We start from the raw sequence: 21,207 nt of genomic DNA on the forward strand, positions 1-21,207 counted from the left end.
CCATCCCCATCTCCATACTTTTGTCACACCCCCTCCCTTCCTGCAGTCCCCCCTTCTAAGTCCTACTCATCCCCCAGAGCAGAGCTCAATCCTCTCTCCCTGCACAAAGCTGCCCCTTCCCCTCTTGGCTCATATAATCTCTTCCCCTTTCTAGCTTGCTCTGCAATCACTCTCTATTGCTGGGAATTTTCTCCTACTGCTTGAAGGCCATGTCTCCTCAGTTGTAGGAGGGCAAGGGTTCTAGTCCACAGCAGGGGTTCATTAAATATTTGTCACATAAATGATCATCTGTTCCCTAGGTTTATGTCAGTTAACCAAAGTGATTGGTTACACATATATTTTGTTTGGCCCAGAGGTGTTTTAAAAATCAGTAAACTTCACATCAAAATCTAGACATCCAGCTTTTCTTGGAAAATGGCAAGAGCTGGCCACACAGGACTGCCTTTCCACGTGGCAACAACCAGACGGAGTAGAGTAGCTGAAGAGCTGCTGCCGCCTTCAGATGGAACAGGGACTCTCTGGTCTGCCATGGTGTCTACCACTCTCTCCATCACCTGGCTCAGTGTACTTCTTACACGGCTCCTGGAGGTATCTGAGTTGGCCTTTCCTGACTGGAAAGTCCTAACTAGGTGCTCTGGGTCTTAAATAGTTGGTGAGTAGTCCAATGAGACTGGGCTTCCCAAGTACTCTGTTAGAGAAGGAAAGGAATTTGTCCCTGCTATTAAACCTTTCTCCTTCTCTCCCTTCTGCCTTCCCTCCTCGCATTTCCATTCCCTTCCTTTCCCTTCCATTTTCTCAACATCTAAATGAGGCTAATTAGAAAACAGACTCACTAGACTATGCCACTTTTGCTACACTGGGCCTTACTACTCCCAGAGCAAAGTTACCCAAGACTCCTAGGATCACAGGTGGTTGTGGGCAGGAGAGAAAGGGGAACAGAGGAGCAGTTATGTCCCTGTTTTAAACACAGATGGACTGCCCTTAAGAACTCCTACAATAACAGTCCTTTGATATGCATAGGCTCAAAATTTGGAGTCTTGAAACAGTTTTCGAAATATGCTTTCTCTATTATGTGCTATTCCCGTGTCACTGAGAGCTACCGTGGCTATATCCACAATAACTAAATGTAGGTGGTGAGAAGAAATTTGGAGAGCTTTCTGTCAGAACTTGAGTTTCTGAAGAAATACTATAAACTGTAAGACAAATCTGCAGGTCGGCTGAATGAAAGCCAAGTGGCCAGTCATGGCCCCTTACTCAGTCACTAGCAGGTGAAATGCGTGACGGTGGCTGCAGAGATAAAGTGAGTTTTCTAGTTGAGGAAGCCACTTTCAAGGTTCATTCTGTACCCAGGATTGATGTGCTCATCCTCAATACATTTAAACCACTTGCTAAATACTAAATATGCTAAATACTCCCTTCCTTAGAGTATTCAGAATATTAACCAGAAAAACACATGGTAATTAATTTAGCATCACGTGGAAAAGAAAACATTGGTGGTGTTACAAGCAGTCAAATTTAAATAAAGAAACATACCCCAACAACGCTTTACTATCTGCAGTGGCTGGACTGAAATCCACAGAGAATCTCTAAAATATTATTGGGCCACTTATGTCAATCTCCTTTGACCAATTTAGGCAACAAGTGTCTGGATAGACTTCCCCCTTCTGGAAAACTACTGCACATCCTTCAAGACCTCGCTTAAATTTGGCTACCCCTGAGAACTCAGTCCCCTTCAGTTCCTAGCCTCAGCTAGGCAGTTGAGTGTGCCTGTTCTGGGCGCCTGCAATACATACTCTCAATCTATTTCTACTTTAGGACTTACCACATGTGACATGACTTTAAGAGGTCTGACTTACCCCTTTGAAATTGCTCAGAGTCCATTAACCTGTGAGCTCTCCAAGGAAGGAATCATGATTTATTCATCTTTTACCTTTTACCTCCCAACTCTGCCTGGTGCCTATTATGGAATCACATGCAAAGAGAGTACTAAATACTCATAAGTGCTGAATGTAAGAATGGAGAAGACATTTGACTTTCATTTCCCTCTTTTAAAACATTTTTTAGTCAGGGGGGTTATGAAGGTTGAAAGAAGATCCTAATGAGGGTCGAAATAACCTGCCAACTGCCTGGTTAACCTGTCTTGATTAATCGCTTACTGAATACATTTCAAATATTTTGAATGATTTTGCAGTAATATGAATTCTTCTGGGCCTTTACTTGGATTTTAAAAACTCTTCTAGGGCAATGCGATTGGTCTTCATGGACTTGGTCTTCTTTATTTTTATGGAAAAGGAGTTCCTGTGGTAAGTTAAAAAATTTCATTATCTCTTCAACATGTTTCTAGCAATTTATAGGGTAAAATTCACTGTCGCTCAATGATTTAAAGGAATTAATCTCTGTTACCTGGTTTGCCAAACTATTACAGCAGATAATAGAGAATAAAATAATCCAGTGAAATTTTTCCCAAAGACACATAGAAGAACAAGCTTGTGACAAGAATAGCAATTCTAATTATATCTCAGGATCATAGATTCAAAGTAACCTTAGAAGTCATCTGTCCTCTGAGGATTTTATTGATAGAGAAATTTGTCTTCTTAGTTTAACCTCTGAGTGACCTTCCCCATATCTAACAAAACCTACTGTCAGTGTATAAAAAGACATAATTTATGGTGAAAATGAGATAATTATTTCCTAAAAGAAGCTAATAAAGTAATGAAATAAATTACATAGTATTTTTGAACTATATTAACTAGCCTAAATCTGATAGGGCACTGTTTATATTCTTAAAAAAAAAAAAATAGTAAGGCAATTGTTACCATGGAGTTACACATACACCTTTGAGTAATAGAGTGTAATTAATTGTCTTGCAGAATTATACCGAAGCACTTAAATACTTTCAGAAAGCTGCAGAAAAAGGGTGGCCCAATGCACAGTTCCAGTTAGGCTTCATATACTACTGTAAGTGCTGCAAATATGGCTGCTTTATTTAGAATGACTTATGCATTACTATGTTTACTCCTTTTATAACAAAAATCAAAGGGTTAGTGTGAGTGGTTTAGATAGAACATTCAGGCAGCAATTTGAAGAGGGATTTGAAGAAGACTAAAGAAAAAGACACCAGCTGGGGGAGGGGACAGGGAGGTGCAGAGTCAGGAAGCTCACCTTTGACAAGGTTGAGTTTGAGATGCTTGTGATATCCAATACAGGTACCCAAGTCTGAAACTCACAAGAAAGGTCAAACTTGGAGGGAAAGATTTGGGAGGGATCAAAGTACAGGTGTTGATTAAGAATAGTTGAGGTCCCAAAGGGTAAGGAGAGAGCATGTGAGAGGAAGGAGGGACATGGTCAGAAATCATGATACTCCATGCTGTATTGAAAGAATAGGCACGGGAGGAGCGGTCACCAAGACGAATGAAAAGGCATTGGCTGAGGAATAGGAAAGAAACATGATCTTAAGGGAGCCAAGGATGTAGAACTTTCTAGGGAGAGTGAATGAATAAGCACCTCTGTGAAATGCAGTGAGAAGCCTGGTTAAAAAAAACAAAAAAGTAAGAAAGGACCAAGTATCCATGAGACTTGGCAACACGGAGAATGTTGGCGAGGTCATTGGATTGGTTGGGGTGGAAGCCAGATGACAATGGGTTAAGGTGTGAATGGAAGGTGTGGAAGCAGATAAGTAAAAATACTCTTTCAGAAAGTGTGCCTTTAAAGGGAAGGAGAGAGATGAATTTGCAGCATGAGTGGAACCAAGAACCAAGAGGGAGTTGTTTTTAACATGCTGAAAGACCTGAGCAAAATTATAATTGTTGAAAAGAGGTTCTGGAAAAAGTCAGTGACATTAGGATCTGATTGGGCCCAGGTAGGTGGAGGCCTCATTAGCCATGGCAGAGAGGTGGGATTTCTCAGCTTCAAGACTGGTGGGAGGGAGGAAAGGATAGTGCAGAGGTACATATGGGGGGATGGGAAGAGAGGCAAGTGGGGAAAGACAATGTAAAGTTTTCCTCAGTAATCTAGTAGGTACAAAGTTGCCTTCTGAGAGCAAAGGTAAAGTGGTTGGTGTAGGAGGCCTCAGAAAGTCTTAAAGATTTGTAATATCGGTGGAGACTGAGAGGGGAGTGGCCAAGACAAGTAAACGGGAGATCTGAACAAACCTGAGCATCCCCACCAGTCCTTCATGTCACAAGTGGAGCCAGGGCAGCAGCAGACTGCATCATCAGGGAGGTCAAATGTGGCCAAGAGGGCTGGCATTTTCCACAGTGGCCAAGCAGGAGGGCCTGTTTTGCACTATCCTAGGCGGCTGAGGTTTGCCTAAGATGGTCTTATTCTTCTAGTTTATTCCAAGTCCAATTCCTCAAGCTTCTAGAATAAGAGTAATAATGGCTCACGTATATTAAGTCTTTGTATGTTTTAAGTCATTTAGTCCTCTCCACGTGACTGGGGTATCACACAGTTTAAAATTGAGCCATATCGAGGTCAGACATCACTCAGTTAGTGGAGCTGGGATTCAAACTCAAGCAATACGCCTCCAGAGCCTTTGCTCTTAATCACTATGTGGCACTGCCTCTAGAGGCCATGAAATGTTAGAGCTGGAAGGAAATCGAAGGGCCATTTTGGGAAAGCTCCATCCTTTTGGAGATGAAGTGCCTAGATGTGCCTGACTCACAAGAGGAGTAACGAGAGAGCCAGGACAAGAATCCCGGCTGCTGGGAGTCTGCCACTTCTCTGCCCTGGCACTAAATGCAGCTCCTTGCTCCAAGCATGAGTCGGGTCAGAGCTGGGCTTCCTGGAGCTGAGATTTCCTGTTCCATACTCCATGGCTATGGCTGTCTCCTGGTGTGGGAGGGTGTCAGGGATGGCGAGATGCATCCTAGTGGGGCTCTGGTCCTCAGAGACCACTGCTTGGTCTCCTTTTCATTAACTTTAGTTATGCCATATTGAGTAGATATTTTCATGAGACCAAACAGTCCTTCTTCTTCAGTTTTCCATGAGAACATTAATTTCCATATTCTTACTTACAACCAAACTCAGCCCCCTCACCCTTTCCAATAGTGGATTTAGAGAAGCTTGACTTTTGGATGGCTTTTCCCTCCCATTTAAAATAGCAGGCATCACTATGACCACTATCCATAGATTATAATGTAAAAAATAAAATAAACAAGGAGTGGCTCAAAACAATTTTAATTTTCAGCTGGCTCTGGAGTATGGAAGGATTATAAACTTGCCTTCAAATATTTTTACTTGGCATCTCAGAGTGGGCAGCCCCTTGCCATGTATTATCTGGCCGAGATGTATGCGACAGGAACAGGAGTGTTAAGATCCTGCAGAACCGCCGTGGAGGTAAATACTGGACTGTCTTTAATTTTCATTCATCACACAAAGGACGTGATACTGTCCTTAAATTGTTGGTGCCTTTAATTTTACAGATAGTACCTCTTTTCTTCCAGTTGGCAATCAAACACTGGCATTTGCCAGAGAGTAAAAAGCAGTGATGTAACTTGGATTGGGAAAGAGAAAAAGAGAAATAATCCTTCCTCTCTTGTATTTGGCTTTTTATCAAGTTCTGAGCTTGCCTCAGAATTCAGTTAAGGAGCTCTGTTTCAGCCTTCAATCAAATCATCAGAGCAATTTGGCACTTCTAGTGGGACTGGGAGTTGCTACTTGGGAAACGAAAGGCTTGATTTAGCCTAGAAAACATAGCCCACTTCTTCCCAGAAAGCAGGGTCCTTAGGTTTTTGATGATTTGGATGACAATTGAGAAAGTGGATTCTTTCAGTCAGAGCCAGCAGCCAGCGATGCACTTTTCAAAGGAATGCTTTTAGGACCTTAATGCCCTTCATTGATTTATAAAACACATCCGCTGCACCAATATAAATACCTCCATGTTGCAATCTGGTCCCTCTGAAACTCATTTCAAAAGCTGCCAGTTAATAATCTATCTTTAGATTTGCTCCTTTGCCAACTTCCTAATGAATTATGTATGGCTAACCTCTCTTGGTTACATAAGGGCTATTCAGCTAAGTTGACATTAGTCCCCATTGAGCTTTGCACACCTCCCTCGCAGTTTTGTCACCTACACCCTCAGGCACTGTCTTCCCTTCATGTTCTCCTTTCCACATCAGCTGTGGCCTTATAACTTACCCTTGCAGAGGAGCAATGCCCAGAAGGCCTTTAAAAAAAAAAAAGAACAAATCCAGAAGTCGATACATTTTTGTCATGCCAAATAGCCTCTAAGTCTGGAAAGTTTATTATACAAATCTAAAATAAGCCTGAGGAAGTTTCATTCAAGACAAAAAATACACTTGTAACCTTTGTGCCTATGAAAGCTATTAACTATTCATGCTAAATAATTTGCAAAAGCCATGCTTTAGACCTAAAATCCTTGACTAACCAGCCAGCAGGAGCTGAAGACTGATTTCATTTATCATTTACCTGGGATGAAGTATATTGCCTAACTAATCTGCTTGATTTCTTTTCCCATATACAGCTTTACAAAGTTGTCTGTGAACTAGGCCCCTGGGATGAGAAGTTCCTGACAGCTTACTTTGCCTATAAGGATGGTGATGTAGATTCTTCTCTTGTTCAGTATGCACTGCTTGCAGAAATGGGGTATGAAGTAGCTCAGAGCAATTCAGCACTCATTTTGGAATCTAGTAAGATAGGTTAAAATTCTCTGCAATTCTTCAATCATATACCTGCATATATAACATTACTACAGAGGCATTTTAAGCCTTCCTAATGAAATGTCTCCTTTTTCTAGAGAAGGCTAAAATCCTTGAAAAAGAGAAGATGTATCCAATGGCACTTCTCCTATGGAATCGAGCTGCCATTCAAGGTATAGAACCTAGATAAAAATAAGCACATACCTGGTCCCTGTCCATGATTATTCATCTGATTTGCATTAGCTATGGTCTTGGGCACATAGGCAGAAAGTTGCAGAATATCAAGTAGATGGCATTTAAACTATACTGATGTTAGGGTCAGTCTTTAGTTAGAGGTTGTTTCCAGGAATTTATTTTCTTTATTATTCTCAAGGAATTTTTTTTATGGCTCTGTCTCCATGGCACCAGAAGAGTTTTTTGAAATATGACAATTTTACTTAAGAAACCAGTTTTCCTAGTCTGGCTTTAGTCACTCAACTGCTGAGTTGTTTACTGAACTAATCAGAGATGTGACCTACTTTTCAATTTATAGACAAAATTTCCTGTGTATCTAAGACTTATTTGATGGCTTTAAAACATGACATTGATAATTACCACAAATTCCAGATCTTTACTGTAACCATTAGTGTGTTAGAATCAAAAAAACAAGAAAAAATAAAACAAAGATAAATGGCAAGGTCCTCTCCTCTGTCCCAGAGTTTCCATGTCCCACTAATCAGGATCACATTTGATAAGGAATATAAGATACCATTGATGGGAAAAGCATTAGCAGGTGGCATTTGAATCACTACGTTTCATCTATGTTTTCTCCTAAAATCATGTTATTAAAAGCAGAGAAATACTGCAAAGCTATCACATTTGAATAGGTGAGGAACTCCCTGCAATGAGAGAGCAGTTTTGTTTCCAATTAGGTTTCTTAAGATTGTCTCATGCTAAGACTGAATCATCCCTTTTCACAGGAAGTGAATAGAATAAAAAATGATTCTCAACCGATGCTAATATGAAGCAGTGGAGTGCCTACTCTCCGAGTGGTGCCTTCTCAGACCCAGCTGAGCTGGTGATGCAGCAGCAAGCCATCATGCAATTTTAGTGAGAGATTCCCTAAAAAAAATTCTGTGTTTTCTAAAATGCAGTAAAGACTTAATCTGGAGTGGAGAAACACTACCAGCAACCTCTCAGCCATGGCAAATCAGCTCAATTGCAATAAATCCAGGTTTATTCCAAGCCAGGAAATGGTGCGGAAATTGCACCAAGACAAAGAGACATTGAAAACAAGGGTACATTAATATTAAATGACTTTCCCAATATAAAGAAGTCAAGCTGCTAAAAATAATGTGTCACAAGAGAGGTCAGGCATAAGTGTCCCTGAAGATATGGCTGCTGAGTGGCTCATCTGGGTTTAGAAAATCTAATAATGAAATTTTCCAATTAGTTACTGCTGTTTCTTTTAGCAGTTACTGTTTATGAAGAGGTGCTGAACTATCAGGACTCAGTTACAACTTTGTGGCTGGGAAATTAAAGTGGAAATCCCTCCACTGTCAATTGATGCCCCCAAGAGCCTATCAGGATTGCCACCTGCCCCCAAACAGTTCCCCTCATTAGGGTGGAGCTAAATCCTCCCGATAACCAGCTTGTTCATTGCCTTCCATTCTCAGAGACTTCAGGGATCCTGCTTACAGCTTGTAAAGCTTGAAAACGCACAGAAGTATCCTATCACTTTGTGGTTCTGGCCCAGAAGGAACCTTGGGGTCAAAGGAGGGCAGCTTTGGGCAAAATTAGAGATGGAGTGGGTAGCTCTTTTGGGCTTCACAGACCTCCTGCCTCTCCAGGCCTCCCCACCCTCTCCTGGGTACTATTCCTATAAGGCCTTGCTCCCAGCTACCTGTACATTTTGCAGCATCTGGGAAGCAAATCCTGATAACTAACATCTTTAACAGCTTAAGGATTTTATAATGTTAGCTCTACTCAGAGAGAACTAAAGATGGCTCATTGTATTACATCTCTTAGAGGTATGTACATTTTAATGGGGGATTCTAGAAAATTAAAAGAACTTCAGTACCCAAAGGAATAAATTCCAAAGGATTTTAGTCACTGCCCGAGGCTAAATGGGGAGAAAATTTTGGAAGGAGATCTATATCACTTAGTGATAAGGGTACTTTCTCTTTTTCCAAGTAAGCCTAAACTATGCTAGAAGGGTTGGCATCCATCACAGAGAGGGATGTCCTAGAGGAGTGTTCTTTCATTTTTTCAATCAATATTCTCCTAGTACATGGAAACATGAACCCCAAGGAGACCCTTAGCAGTCATCCCTAAGTAGCCTTCAAAAGACTGAAATCTCATATCTTAAAAAATCAGGTGACCTTTTTCTATTTGACATATCCATGTTTGTTGGAAAGTAATATTCTAAATCGAAAAAGCATTTTCTAAAAAGTTCCCTACCATGTTTATCCATTCATTCCATAAATATTTATCGAGTACCATTCTAGGTTCTGGGACTATATAATTGATCAAGAGCTTCAAAGTTCTTGCCATCATGGAGCTCTTGCCCTCATGTGGAAGAGAGAAAATAAACCACAATAGTAAGCAAATAAAATAACACTGATATGTGCTGTGAAGGAAATAAAACATGGAAATGCGATAAATAACTACTGGGGTGGGGGCTGAGTGGATGCTTTAGACCAGGGAGTCCGAGAAGGTGTTTAAGAAGAAGTGGCATTTGTGCTCAATCTGAATGATGAAAAACCAGCCACGTGAAGAGTTGGAGGAATTCCAAACATGCCAGGTGGAGGGACTTGAGGAATCTTAATGCAGGATCCTGTGCAGGCATAAGCTTGTTGTGTTGAAGAAATATTAATTAGGCTGTGTGTCTAGAAAGTGACATGAAATGAAATTAGGGAGGCAGGAGGCAGGTGAGGCACGGCTTGTAGTTCAGGTAAGAAATCTGGGTATTATTCTAAGTGCAAAGTGAAGTGGGTGATTTTTCACAGGGTAATAACATGATTTGATTTCACATTTTAAAGAGATTACCCTGGCCGTTGTATAAAGAGTGGATTGAGAAGTGGAGATAAAAGGACAGCTGGAAGGCTATTGTAATATTCTAGTCTTGAACTAGGTGGTGCAGGAGTTGTCAAGAGAAAGGTGTGTTTTAGAGGTAAAACCAACAGAACTTGTTGATGAATTAGATGATGGAGGTGAGGAAAAAATCGTTAGGTACAATTCCCCTAGATTTATGGCCTGGAAAATGACAGTGCAAGTACTGAGATAAGGAAGATATGGATTATTTTGTTTGGGCAAAGGGGTGTAGGGTGTTAAGAAAACTCAATTGACACACCTTTGAGATCCAAGTAGAGAAATCAAGAAGGCAATTATAAGAGTTGGGCCTTAGGGAGAGACAGGACTGTAGATATAAATTCAGAAATACTTAACATAAAGATAGCCATGGACTAGACGAGGTCACCTACAGAAAGAATTGAGATAGAGGAGAGTGGTAAAGGAGGGGAGGGAAAAAGAGAGAAGAGAAAGGAAGGAAAAGAAGAAATGAAAAAAGCACTTAGGAACAAGCTCTTGACATTTCAACATTTAGGAATTGTGTAGAGGGGGAGTCAGGCAAGAGTGTGAGGAGGAGAGGCCTGGGAGGTAGGAGGGAAATCAAGAGAATGCAATGCCATCAACGCCAAGAGAGGAAAGTGCTTGGGCAGATGGGTCCAGTGACTCCAGTGCTCCTCAGAGGCCCAGTAAGCTGAGGACAAAGAAGTGGTCAATGGATTTGGTTGTATGGAGGTCATCGACTACCTTGAAAATAGCAGTTTCACAGGGAAGGGGGCAGAAGCCAGATTGGAGTGGGTTGAAAAGTACATGGCACGTGAAGCTTTGGAGACAGTGAGTGTAGAACACACTTTTGAAAAGGTTGAGTGTAAACAGGAACAGAGAAATGGGGCATGAGCTAGAAGGAGACACCACAAGCTAAAGAGAGGGTTTATTTTTGTTCATAGAAGATACTAGAGCATGTTTGAAGAGCTGATGAGATTGATCTGGAAAAGAGGGAGAGACTGTGATGCAGGAGAATAGGGCTTCAGGAGTAAAGTCTGAGAATGGGAGGGATAGGTTCAGTTTCCCAAGAGTTACCTACCTTCAAACAATGAATTTAACAAGTAAAATTAATAATTTTCTGTTCTATAAGAATGTTTGTATTATCCTACAATGAAGACAGCTAGCATTGTTATATACAGTGTTATATTTTGTATTCCATAAAGTATTTCTAATCCTGATTCTGGGATTCTGAGTGTGTTTTTTTCATACACACACACACACACACACACACACATATGAATGCCTATATATATAAAGGACTGAAACAAAATCATTAGGTTGACTTAGTGGAAACTATACAGAAATCATCGAGTTCTGATTCTTCTCTTTCTAATAATTCTACCAGGCAATGCATTTGCTAGAGTAAAAATTGGAGATTACCATTACTATGGCTACGGGACTAAGAAAGACTATGAAACAGCAGCCACACATTACAGCATTGCAGCAGACAAATACCACAGCGCACAAGCCATGTTCAATCTGGCCTGTATGTATGAACATGGCTTAGGTATCGCAAAGGTAATTATGTTGGTAATAATTCAAACCTAGTAATGACAGCTGTGTGGGAAGGGAAAATTTACAAATGTGTTACATTTCATTGATGTCACCAATGTAGAGGAAATAAGAAAAGCTTTTAATATTTACTATGTCCCAAAACGCCAACACATGTTGCTTACCCTAATGTGAACCCTATGAAACAGATATTATTTTCTCCATTTATGCCAAGGACATAAAAAATGAGTAGAAGAAATCTAGTCTAGGTCAATTTGACTCATAAGTTTCTGTTTTTCCAGCACATACTTTTTCCAATGGGCCCTGCCTCCTTTCTCCTCCACCTCTAGGCCTTTTTCCATTAAAATTTTCACTGGCTCTCAAGCTCTCAGAAATAAGGAGAAAGTGGAATTAGACCAGAGCTGGATACCAAGATGGCATTTATCCAGATATGTCTTATGAAGTACCCACTGTGTATGTGACATGGTATTGAGCACTCTAAAAAGGCCCAAGAGAGTGAATCTTCATCCTCCCAAGACTACCCTTGAGATGAGGCATATTCATTAAGAAGGGAAGCTAACACTGGTAGGTGGTATTGGATAAATCTCTTAGACAGTGAGTATAATTAAGGCAGAAGATGGCATGGAGTTTGGCAGAGTGAGAAAGGTGTATTAGATGATAATAATAGTAATAGCCAGGTGTTGGGTTAAGTGTGTTATATGTACTATGTCATGTAAATCACACAGCCACTCAGTGAGATAAGCCGTACAATTGTCCTCAGAAAACTGTAGTGCAGAGAGGGTGAGTCATTTGGCCAAGCTTGCAGTGCTCATCAGTGGTGGAGCTAGAATTTGAACCCAGGCCTGTGTCTGACCCCAGGGCTTTTGGTGAAAGAGTAGGCCCCACATTGAATCATTCCAGTGCTCAAGCCTGTTTCTGTTCAGTGTTTATATTTCTGACTGCATTTCTAGAGCCAAAGAATGTGGGGATTATCAGCTCTTTTAGGCTCTCATCTTTCTTCCATTGTTCTAATAATTGAGAATTGCTGGAAGGGAATTTCCTGTCTGAGAACTGCTAATGGTGCCCACTGCAGCTAGGGGCTTCCTATTCAGGCACCGATTATCCAGCAGTGCAAATCCCTGCCATCCAGTCCTCCCTGGCAGCCTGCATTTTGACTGATCATTTTTTATCAGCTCTGGCACCCTAAGCACTAGAAAGAATGTCCAGTCTGTTTCCCCATTACTAGCAGGTGCAAGCTTCCCATGTTTATAAAATTGGGGGAAGAATGAGACTGCATAGAATAGCTAAATTGGATGATTCTTTGGATGGTATTTGGCCACCCCTCCACTCCCCACCTTCATCCATGTCAGTAAAACAGAACTAGTGATACCTGCCCTGCCCCAAGGCTTTGAGGTTGAAACTATTTCATGGAAGGGCTTTGTAGTAAAACAGTGTGAGGAATGATTGTTCTTTATATCAGAAGGAAATTTGAGCGACTGCTAAATAAGACTTCAATAAGATTAAAGCTTTTATTCATCGTTCCCCATGCAAAACATAGTAATGTGAGAGGAGCATTGTCTATAGAAAGGATAAAAGTGGCCCCACTCCATACGTTACATTTGTTAGCTCTCTCACCACGTGTGATTCAAGAAGGACTTGGTCCCCCTGACAGCCATGTCCTCACCATGGTGAGACCATTTGCCTTGGGACAGGAAGGGGTGTCCTCTCAGGACACGTGGCGAACAACGCAGGAGAGGATGCACTGCCTGCTGTTGCCCAGCCGGCCGACTGTGTCAGAGGGTTTGTTTTTTCTCCTTGGAGTGACCACAGACTTCTCTCCTAGGCACTTCTTCACAATGTCAAATAGCAATTGTGGAGAAACACATTTCATACAGTCAGGAAAAAACTTTGAAGTTTCTCTCTGACCACTTTTCTGTTCTTTTCTGCAGGAGCTCCTGTTGGTTCACTTTGATCAGTCTCTCTCAATCGCAGGTGTATTTTTTCCTACAGGAAGTCTCTACATGTAGAAAAATGGGGGCTGCTCTTAACCTCAGACCTGGATATGAGAATTTTACATTTAGCTAATGAGGGACCATTGCACATTGTCTTTATTAATTCTTCTGTTTAGCAATTAGAAAAATAACTGAGTACACGGGAGCACAGTTTATTAATCTTGCCAACTCATCATCAAATTAACAAGGAGCTATCACCTTTTCTAATTTGTAAAATGAATATCCTGATAATTAAAAGCCTGAAGTTTGTCCCAGTGAAAGCAAAGAGATTAGGAGAGTAGCCCTTCCCAGCACTTAAGTCATCAAGTAATTAAAAGCATTTCTTCAACAAGGCACTACGAAATCCTCTTTATTAGTTAATCCTTGTGCAAACCAGGGAGAAAGATGAGTATACTATCACTACCAACGTTTCTCTGAGAATCAAAGAAGGTGGTGTGGAATTATGTTTTGTGAACCCTGCATTTAAGACCTTTGGGGAATAAAATGAGGTATAAATCAACATAAAAATATATATTATTGTTCTTATCACTTGTCTTTAGTAAAGGAAGTTAGGACTAGGGTGATGTAGATGAGTTATCCTAGTAGCCTCACTGAGAAGCATCTTAGCTCAGTGAGCTCTCTGACTTAAACTGTGGGCCAGGACTGACTGCATCGTTGTTCTGGGAACATGAAATAATATGTGGGGAGGAATTGGGAGAGGACTTAAGTTAGAAATGTAAGTACTCAGCCCACAAGTTGTTATGTCACTCTTTTTCAATTTTCCCTTGATTTGTAAGTACTTCAGAAATTTAACCATGAGCAAAACCTGTCGCCCATCCCTTCCTGGCCACTCCTTCCATCTGTACCCTGATTCAGCTCTGAATTTCTGCTCACCTCAGCTTGTTGTAAAGGCTACTGAGGGGTCTTCCATTCTAGTGTTCTCCCTTTAAATCTGTGGCAAAGATGGCTCTGTCCACCAAAGACTTGTAAACCCCAGTGCAGGGTGCGTGTGCCTAGTCAGAGACTTCATTTCCAGCTCCCTTTGTATTGTGTGACTAGTTCTCAGCAATGACATGGAAGTAAAAGTCAAGGGCATGATTTCTGGGTTAAGGCAGATGGAGCTACTCCCTAGTCTCTTCCCCATTTCGTTGACTGGATGTAGCAGAAGACACAGAGGCTTTAGGGACTGCAAAACCACATGACGGAAGGAGCTTGGGTCCCTCAATTATCACATGAAGAAAATTCACCACCAACCAGTAACAACCACATTGGAATGCTGAATGAGAGAGAAATAAATTTCAATTGTTTTAGCCACTGAAATTTGGGGGTTTGTTACAGATGTTAGCATTACCTTAATTAATACATAATCCATCTAACAAAGCACTACCAGATTATTCCTGATAAAATGTAACTCTGATATAGTTACCCACTCCACCCCACCAAAACCACCCCAAAAATGCAAAGAAGCAAATAAAAAGCATCTTATTTATTTTGTATTGCCTAATGAAGTTTAGACTTCCACCCCATAGGTTAGGTTGACCTAACCTATCTTGAGTGTAACGGTTGGACATACCACTTTCCCCTTGTATATATTCTAGGCTACTTGTCCCTTTCCCTCAGAGACCTTGAACTGAATTGTCCCGACCTTTTGTCATATCACCCCTTTTGCTGGAATGATCTTCCACCATATTTTTGCTCATTGGCAATCAGTCTGTTTTTCAAAGAACGGCCCCAACGTCATCTGCTCTATGAATCCTTCGAGGAACCCCCAGATTAAAAAATATCTACTTCTAAACTGCCATGGTACTGGGCTCTGCTTTTTATTCATTTATTTATTCACTTGAATATTTACCAAATGCTTGTCTTGTGTCAGGAAGCACTGCTTGGTTCTGGGGATACAGGAAGAACAAGACAGTGTTCAAGGAGCTCACAATCCACTATGGAAGAGACATGTCCACAGCTATAGCTAATGTCCAGAATGGCAAGCATGTGTTTGTGCTCACACACCTGAAAAGAATTAGAAATAAAGTACTATAAACATGTTAAATAGAAAACAATTAATTCAGGTGGGGAATCAGGACTGTTGGCCTCCATTCAAAAATGTGTTTGTAACATGGAATATGAGAAATATATGACAACCTTTTTAAATGGAAGAAAATATGCATGTTTAAAGATAATGACTAGGAAAGCTACCCTAAAGTAAGACGAGAGGTGGGGGAAAATTATCCTTTGGAGATGAGTTTCAAATATATATTTATATCTATGAGATAACACAGTTTTGGGGTCTTGTAGAGAAAACAAAACCACATCTACCAGATAAATTATAAATAAATCTGTCAAAAATAAAAGTAATTATGAAACAATACATTTTTATTTCTCGTTTGTCTGGTCTGACCACCTATGGAGTGTTAAAGCAGAAGCTTTAAACACCAGAACGGAATAATCTTCTGAAGAGGATAAGTTAAAGTTAGGTATTTAAGTGGCCCTCTCAGAAATATGTTTGAACAGAACACACGCTTCTTAGAAATGGTCATAACCTTTTATGAAATAAACATCTGTCACCTAGTGAAATTGTCAGAAGTATGCAAAACAATATTTCATGTGTATATAGCTTTATTTATTACTGTACCCCGAAACCAAAAACTCTACAAACAATCGAAATGCTCCATAATAGAAGCCATGTTCTACATATTATTGTGTGGTAGTGCACTGTTCCACTATGCATTTTATGGCCTAGTGGTTAAGTGAGTGGGCTAGAAACGGACGATCTGGATTTGAATCCTGGCTCTTCCACTTACGGGTGATATGAATTTGGGTGAGTGGCTCTTTCTCTGTGCCTCAGTATTTTCATCTTCAAAATGGAGTTAATCATATCATCTGTCCTCTAGAATTGTCATGAGGAGTAAGTGACAGTGGTGACTGGCACACATTTAATAAGTACCAGTCATATTATAGCCTAGAGAAATATCTTAGGACATGGCATATTGTTTGAGATATATTGTTAGGTTAAGAAAGCAGAATACAAAATTTTATGTGGAGTAAAAAATTTCCTAAATTAAAAGTACATATATATGAACATATATAAAAATGCTGGAAGAATGTATATAAAATATTATCAGTAGTTATCTTTGTATAGTGAGATTGTGGGTGGCTTCTTTCTTAGCTTTTTTGAAGTTTCCCCTAATTAATATATGGTATATTTATAATAAGAAAACAAGAAACAAATTATTCAAAACTACCATCCCATTCACAAGGTCTGTCTCAGAATAAGAAATTTTTCATAACAGCCAAAGATTTGAGGCTGAGAAACTCCTGCATTGTGTAATTGAACAGTTTTCTTAAGCCATGTTCTTTACTGCTGGAAAAATCTGTATTTTTGAATTAAAAGAAGCTATTTTGAACATCTGAATATTGGGCAGTATTCCAGCACACCTGACATTTTAGTTAGAAATGCATTATTTAAGAAGAGGCTGCAGATTGGTTTGTATAACCACCTAAATCACTGAATTTAAAGCAAAATAAATACAAACATACCACCAAAAAATGAAATCTAAGTGGATTAAGTATACAATGGACTTCTCATTTAATGAACCCTGGCCATCATCAAATGGCCCTAATGGCCCCTGAGTTGCCCTAATCAGCCAGAAGCATTCAAGAATTTCTTTCTCTAGCAATTGTAAAGGAAAACTTTCATATCCCACTTCACACCACTGCAAATCATGAGATCTCCTGGGCAAGGGTGAGCTCGTCTCATTTTAGTGGTACTTCTCACTGTTTTGTTGTTGTTGTTGTTGTTTTGTTTGTTTGCTTTGTTTTTGACCGGCAAGGGGATCGCAACCCTCGGCACGGTGTTGTCCACACCACGCTCAGCCAGTGAGCGCACCAGCCATTTCTATATAGGATCCGAACCCGCGGCCTTGGCGCTACCAGCACCGCACTCTCCCGAGTGAGCCACGGGGCCGGACTTCTCACTGTTTTTTATTATAAACTAAGTGACTGCATTGTGATGCTTGTATCTCCAGAAATAATAACTATTGCCTGCCTCAAACAAGAATGAATGTCTGGGATAATAACAAAGCCTGCCTCTCCCTGAATGTCCTGTTCAAGTTTACATGCATATCACGTGTGGGGTTGACATGGCAGTTATAACAGTGCAGGGTGCTTTCAAACCAACACCCACCAAATTTGTTGGAATTAGAGACACAACTTAGAGTTTTTACAACATCTATTTTCTGTTGTCAGGAAATTTGTTCCAAGCAATCTCCAGAATTTTAAGTATTTTAAGCAAGAACGTTCCTCTTTCTCCAACAAATCAATTTACCAGACTACAAAGCTCTGGAAAAACTTAAGAAATGACAAGTAGAACACAGCTGAGAGAAGACACCACCCAAGAAATAGGTTTAGTAAAAGCCTCAAGGATTCACAACTATTGAAGTCTAAATGATGGAGCAGGAAAGATACTTAGATGACCACAATTTGTAAAAAAAAAAAATCTCTCTTCTTCCCTTTCTTTTGAACATATGAGATGGGCACTCAAGCAAAATAAAATTCTGGGACCTGCCCAGGACACTTCAATCTTAAAAAGCAATGCTCTTTAGCCTTTTTTTATTACTCTGTTTAGGCAAACAAAACAAAAATAAAACAAATAAAACAAGCTATAAGTAGATGAAAAATAAAAAATTTTTATCTGCGATGGCATAGTTTAATGTCCCTGAAAATAAAGTAATTTATTATTTGAGGAATCAAATTGCAACCTGAGAGCCAAAATAATTTATTCTTTCATTGTATAAGTGTTATCAAAGACCTGCCATGTACTAGGCACTTTATTAGGCACCAGGATAGTCGCAAGACAGATAGTTCAAATTCATGTCTTCAAGGACCTGGAGACAGTCAAATAAATAAACCAGTTCCTCAGCTTCAGGTATGATGAGTACTATAAAGATAATTATAAATTTTAAATGATTATTACGATCTGTATTTTTATTTGTTTTAGGGAACTGCACTGTTATTATCTGCTGTTCTCTGCCCCTTTCATTACAATCACAACTAAGGGCTAGTCCAGGGGTATCCAAGAAAGCTTTTTGGAGATTGTATTGGTTTTGTGTGGCTGCCATAACAAATAACCACAAATTCAGTGGCTTAAAACAACACAAATTTACTATCTCACAGTTTCCATAGGTCAAAAGTCCATATGACTTGTCTGGCTCCTCTGCATACAGACTCACAAGCCTAAAATCAAAGCCATGTTCTTTACTGGAGGCTTTAGGGAAGAATTCACTTCCAAGCTCATTTGGGTTGTTAGCTGAATTCAGTTCCCTGAGTCTGTGGGACCATAGTACCCATTTCCTTGCTAGCTGTCCGAATTCTTTCTCATTCTATGTGGCCCCCCTCTAGCAATGGTGAATTGAGTCCCTCTCATGCTTAGAATTTTGCTGACTTCTCCTTCCACCACATCTATCTGTCTTTCTTCTGCCCTCAGCCCTGAGATAACCCTGTGTTTAAAGGCTCATATAATTATATGGGGTCTGCCTGGGCAATCCAAGATACTCTGTCTCAAGGTCTGTAATCTTAATTACATTTGCAAAGTCCCCTTTGCCATAGAACAAGGCACATTCACAGGTTCCAGGGATGACAGCAGGAACATCTCTGGGGGGCCACTCTGCCTACCAAATACAAATTATAATATTTCAAAAAATGGTTTCTGTTTCCTTAACCCCTAAAGAATCTGCACCTAATGAGTATGGGCTATTCTATTTCTAGGACATTCACCTGGCCAGAAGATTATATGACATGGCTGCTCAGACAAGTCCAGATGCCCACATACCTGTATTCTTGGCCCTCATGAAACTGGAAACTATGCATTTCCTCCGGGATATCCTGTTTTTTAATGTAAGTTTGCCTCAAATAGGTCCCAAATATCTGAAAATTCCAATGAGCAACTCTTAGGGACAAAGTGATGAGGACCACCAGGGGAGTCTTTTATGAACTGGCTTTCCTTTGATAAGTGGAATTCAGTCTTCTACAGTACTCACCATACAGAGCAATTCTGCTTGTTATATTGAGTATGTGTTGATACTTCCTAGTACAACCAATGAGCTCATTCGGCAGATATTCTTTTCAGCACATACTATGTTCAAAGCCTTAAGCTAAGTGACATGTACTATATATACTTGTTCAAAACATAGTTTTTGCCATCAATATGTGAGACTGGTAAGCAGATGGCAGGTGGCAAGTGGTACCAAAAACAGCTGCAGTTTGAAGAAAGTAAAAATTAAATGTCATAAATCTTGGGGTTATTCTAAAGGTGCTAGTTAAGCCCCCTGTGAGAGCCGTAAGCTAGCAAAGATTATGTCTTCTAAGACTGAAGGAAGCAAGGCGAATGGTGCGGGGAGGGTCGGTGGAGTTGATGGTTTTGAGTGGAGTGGGAGGCTTGGATTTTTTTGACTGACTGTCTCTTGCCAGCAGTTTACAATGAGATGGAAATGGATGAAATTGGACAACACCCTTGGACCATACTGGGATTTATTTGTCATTGGACTAATTATCGCCATGCTGATCTTCTTGCTTAGAAATCACCATGGATAGGATCTGGGTCATAGAAAACATGCTCTTGGGAACCAGTTTGCTTCAAGATATCTTAGCTAAATAAAGAATTTCCTTATCCAAATCAAGAGTCTGCTGCAGATTTCCCACTCAAGCCTGTGATGGAAAATGGACAAAGCTTTATGCCCATCCTGGAGAAACCACTTCAGACTTCCTGCTTAGTTGAGGGGGCCACTTAGGGGGTGCCTGGGACTAGTCACCTAAGACTTTGTTACAAACTTGTCATCTTGGTGATCTAGTCCTGAGTTAGAGATAAAGACTTTTCATTTTCATGCTGTTATATCAACCTCTCCAAGGGGACAAAATGGGTTTCTTGGCTCCTACAGACATACTGAGGTGAGGAGAAGCGGGAGTTTTGGGAAAACAGGAGTTCAGATTCCTTAGAAGATGATAAACACAAAAACTTCACAAACATCTTGTACTAATAGATCTTGGAGGAAAGACCCTGTGGGCCTCCCTGTAGCCCTAATGAGCAACAGCTCCTGGTGGCGTGCTGTGCCTGGAAGCGGGGAATGGGGCTGACCTGGACTCCTTCCTGAGGGGCTTTCTATGAAAACTTCCTTAGGAGTTGTGCAGTGAACAAACCCATCTGGGACCTTTCCAGCATTGTATTCCTCCCCTCATCCTGCATCAGAATCTGTTCTCCCTGGAGGATCCCCCCTGGAGCACCCACAGAGGGGGATGATACCAGTGTCCTAGGACAGAAGCTAAAAGGCCCAGATCTTCTGGCTCCCTTGACAGGCAGATCAGGGGCCCAGAGCTGCAGGACAGAGGTGGGCAAGTAGAGTGCAAGCGGCCCATGACTTAGGTTGAGGACCAGGCTTGAATCCCAGCTGCACTATGCTCTAGCTATTTGACTTCTTGAGCCTCAGTTTCCTGATCTGCAAGATGGGAAGAATAATACCTAATTTAGAGAGCGGGTATGAAGATTAAATGGGATAATGTATACAAAGGGAGTAGCAGAGGGCCTGGCACCTAGAATGAGCTCCATAAGTGGTAACTTTTAATATCCTTTAAATAATACATGGCAAATAGGTTGGAATGGGGGGACAGCTGCCTTGACAACAATCTGTGTAACTTCAGTGCCCTGAAGTGAATTCTCCAGACAGAATGCTGGGTGCTTGACTAGGAAAAGATTCTGCCCGCCTACTTAAAAATCCAACATAGGGACAAGAAAAGTTCATTTCACATGTCAATCATAATCAGAAAGTAGAATGACATGGTGGGTGTGCATAGAGTTTGGAACCAGACAACATGGACTTGAAGTCTAGCTCTGTCCCTCAGTTGCTCTGTGATGTTGGGCAGAATTTTTCCAAATCTGTTTTCCCTTCATAAAATGGGGTTAACTCCTACCTTGTTAGAGAATTGTGAGG

At 40.6% G+C, this 21,207-nt stretch overlaps 1 protein-coding gene across 3 annotated transcripts in view; it reads left to right on the forward strand.

The window, feature by feature from the left end:
* Window positions 1-19,816, forward strand: part of SEL1L2 (SEL1L2 adaptor subunit of SYVN1 ubiquitin ligase) — a 53,061-nt gene extending 33,245 nt beyond the window's left edge. Inside the window, exons 10-17 of one of the 3 annotated variants that reach the window (XM_063075235.1) lie at window positions 2,241-2,303; window positions 2,871-2,958; window positions 5,189-5,337; window positions 6,485-6,650; window positions 6,758-6,832; window positions 11,095-11,267; window positions 18,992-19,120; window positions 19,697-19,816. In XM_063075235.1, coding sequence (XP_062931305.1) covers window positions 2,241-2,303; window positions 2,871-2,958; window positions 5,189-5,337; window positions 6,485-6,650; window positions 6,758-6,832; window positions 11,095-11,267; window positions 18,992-19,120; window positions 19,697-19,816 — 963 coding nt within the window. Of the gene's footprint in view, window positions 1-2,240; window positions 2,304-2,870; window positions 2,959-5,188; window positions 5,338-6,484; window positions 6,651-6,757; window positions 6,833-11,094; window positions 11,268-18,991; window positions 19,121-19,693 lie in introns of all 3 variants that reach the window. The other 2 variants (XM_063075243.1, XM_063075226.1) reach the window with 2 other exon arrangements.
* The last annotated feature ends 1,391 nt before the right edge of the window (window positions 19,817-21,207 follow it).

The sequence above is a fragment of the Cynocephalus volans genome, chromosome 1 (genome assembly GCF_027409185.1).
Source record: "Cynocephalus volans isolate mCynVol1 chromosome 1, mCynVol1.pri, whole genome shotgun sequence".
Classification (NCBI taxonomy): Eukaryota; Metazoa; Chordata; class Mammalia; order Dermoptera; family Cynocephalidae; genus Cynocephalus; species Cynocephalus volans.